Below are 2601 nucleotides of genomic sequence, written 5' to 3'. Positions count from 1 at the left end.
GCACACACACACACAAAGACAAACACACACCCACACACACAAACACACACACACACACACACACACACACACACACACACACACACACGTGACATACCTGTAGATATGTGGCAGTAGCAGGTAGTCAGCAGCTCTGTGTCCCTCAACCCTCTGTCTCAGCTCATCAAATTTCTCAAATCTTGGGATCTTGAGGTCAACTGAAGACACTCTTGTTTGCTGTTGTAAAGTCAGGAAGCACAGCAAATAAATCTGCATCCAAGTGCGGACAGCACTCATGATGATCTTTACGTGTCAGACAAATTTCTTAAAACCTGAATGAGAAAAAAAAAAGGAGTTAATGAGGATTTACAGTTCCGCAGGTGAACTTTTATAAGTGCTTTAACACTTTGTCGTCACATCTCGCCGATCGGCAAGAACGCTGAACTTCCACTCATGTCCTAAAATGCCAATCGGCGATAATTACAACCCAGTTTCTGTGGACTTCCCACAAAATGCCTTTGATGGCAAGGTTTTTTACTATATGAGACTTGAGGTGGCAAAGTGTTACCCATGTCACTGACTTTTTTTCTCTTCAATTTGGCATACCCAAAATCCTATGTAAAAATGTTATTGAGACCCTCCAAAGAGCCCCATTTGTTCAGCTCGGGGAAATAAAATTTTCTGAGATGCTTTGGCCACAATAATTTGCATGGATTGGGGCAAAATGAGAGAGATTGGCATGCATGGACTAGCAGATTGTATGTCTCAAAAATATTGAATTATTATTTTTAGGTACTGTTTACACAAGGCTATAATTTATGTTACATAAGTAAGATTATTTAAAGGCTCTTTTCCGATTACTGTTTTATTTTTATCTTAAGTGTTTTACAGCACTCGCAACTGCGGAGGTCACAATATAATAAGCTTTTTCAGTTTGCCTGAATTAATTTTGAATTTTGCCTGGATGGCGGCCAAAGCCTACTCTTATCGATTTTAGAATCACCAAGGGATCTTTGACATGCGCAACTTGCATTTGAGACCCACGAGAATTTTTGCCCTCATAATCCAAAAAGGTTAGGTATGTGCATACGATCTTACCTACCCTAAGATCAGGGGTGTGGGTGAAAGACAGCAGTTAAGAAAGAACCAGGAGTAGCAGTAGAAAGATTCAGGAGCCCAGAAGAGGGGGGGAAAAAGTAGAGAAGAAAGAGATAACAGGATTAGAAAGCTGGAGTCTAGGAGCAGAAAGGAATACATTTTAATTTTAAAGAAGAAAAATTTCTGAACTGTCAATTTTCGAACCCGGGATCTATAGAATGAGAGGTGAACACCATCTAGAATCTAGACCATGATAGAGCCCCCTTTCTGATAACTCTGAAAAAAACAAATAGATCTCTCTCTCTCTCATATATATATATATATATATATATAATATATATATATATATATATATAATATAAATTAAATATTGTAATTACTACGGGCGCTCTTTGGAATTTGCCTTCCCGTTCCAACTGATAATTTGCCTATAAACGTGCAGATTGTGTGGGATTTTTTAAATTATTACTTTTACCAGGGATCAGGCAAGCCCCCATGAAACCCCCCACCGTAATGGCTAGTGCGTATTATAAATGTAAACACGGAGTGTCCACCAAAGTTCAATCCGCCCAAAAAAGGCAGAATATATATATATCATATTACTGGCTAAAGTGGTATAGGGTTCACTTAGCCTACATGGCCACTTTTGTCCTTAGCAATCACTTATGTTTCTTATGTAAACAAACGGGAAGGCAATTCCAAAGAGCCCCATACATAGACTCCACTCTAGCAGTGACTGAAAAAACAAACAAAACAAATTCCAATTAAGTTTAAGAGAAACGATTAATTTTCATAAACTAAACAAAGGTTTTAATTTATCAGCGAAGAAAAAAGCAGTTTCTCGAAATCCTCAATCAAGCTAAACAATAAAATCGGAGTGGGGTTCTTCCGACTCCACTTTAATACCATAATCTAATCTAGATCTAGATCTAGATTCTAGACTTATTGTTCTTGATCATGACGGTACAGGAGGAACTCTGAAAAAACGCAAGGCAAGTCGTTCACCTCCTTCATATTATTTTCAAAGATCCCGCGGATTCTTCCTTGAGTATTTACAATTGGGTCATGTCACTTGGTCCCAGTGCCAAGACCGTGTCAATTTTTGCCACTTCAAGCCTGGGAGCTTCTTCTGTCGTTAACGTGCGTGCCTTGCATAACAACTTAAACAGGTTAAACAAACACTTGCCAGGTCGATGCTTTATTATTATTATTATTATTCACTAGGGAGACTAGAGTGGTGTCCCTTGGCTCGTTGTGAGTGAGTGAGGGCCGGACAAATAAGGTCAGTGCTGGTGCCTGAGTGCCCGCTCGGACCAGAAGTGAAAGTAATAGCTCGGCTTTTAGCACACACACACACACACACACACACACACACACACACACACTCAGAGAGAGAGAGAGAGAGAGAGAGAGAGAGAGAGAGAGAGAGAGAGAGAGAGAGAGAGAGAGAGAGAGAGAGAGAGAGAGAGAGAGAAAATCAAACTTGTTTGGTGGGCTATGCATTAGAAATATTATACCAACAAC

At 39.7% G+C, this 2601-nt stretch overlaps 1 protein-coding gene across 1 annotated transcript in view; it reads right to left on the bottom strand.

Annotated features, from left to right (window-relative positions):
* The window catches only part of LOC101856752, a 20705-nt gene extending 18436 nt beyond the window's left edge, over positions 1 to 2269 (bottom strand). Inside the window, exons 1-2 of the mRNA XM_035971687.1 lie at positions 2083 to 2269; positions 98 to 311 (exon numbers count right to left, since the gene is read on the bottom strand). Coding sequence (XP_035827580.1) covers positions 98 to 276 — 179 coding nt within the window. The 5' untranslated portion in view covers positions 277 to 311; positions 2083 to 2269. The remainder of the gene's footprint in view (positions 1 to 97; positions 312 to 2082) is intronic.
* Between the last annotated feature and the right edge of the window lie 332 nt (positions 2270 to 2601).

This window comes from Aplysia californica, unplaced genomic scaffold (genome assembly GCF_000002075.1).
Source record: "Aplysia californica isolate F4 #8 unplaced genomic scaffold, AplCal3.0 scaffold00481, whole genome shotgun sequence".
Lineage (NCBI taxonomy): Eukaryota > Metazoa > Mollusca > Gastropoda > Aplysiida > Aplysiidae > Aplysia > Aplysia californica.
Note: the sequence above shows the minus strand (reverse complement) of the source record. Positions and strands in the feature narration are given on the sequence as shown.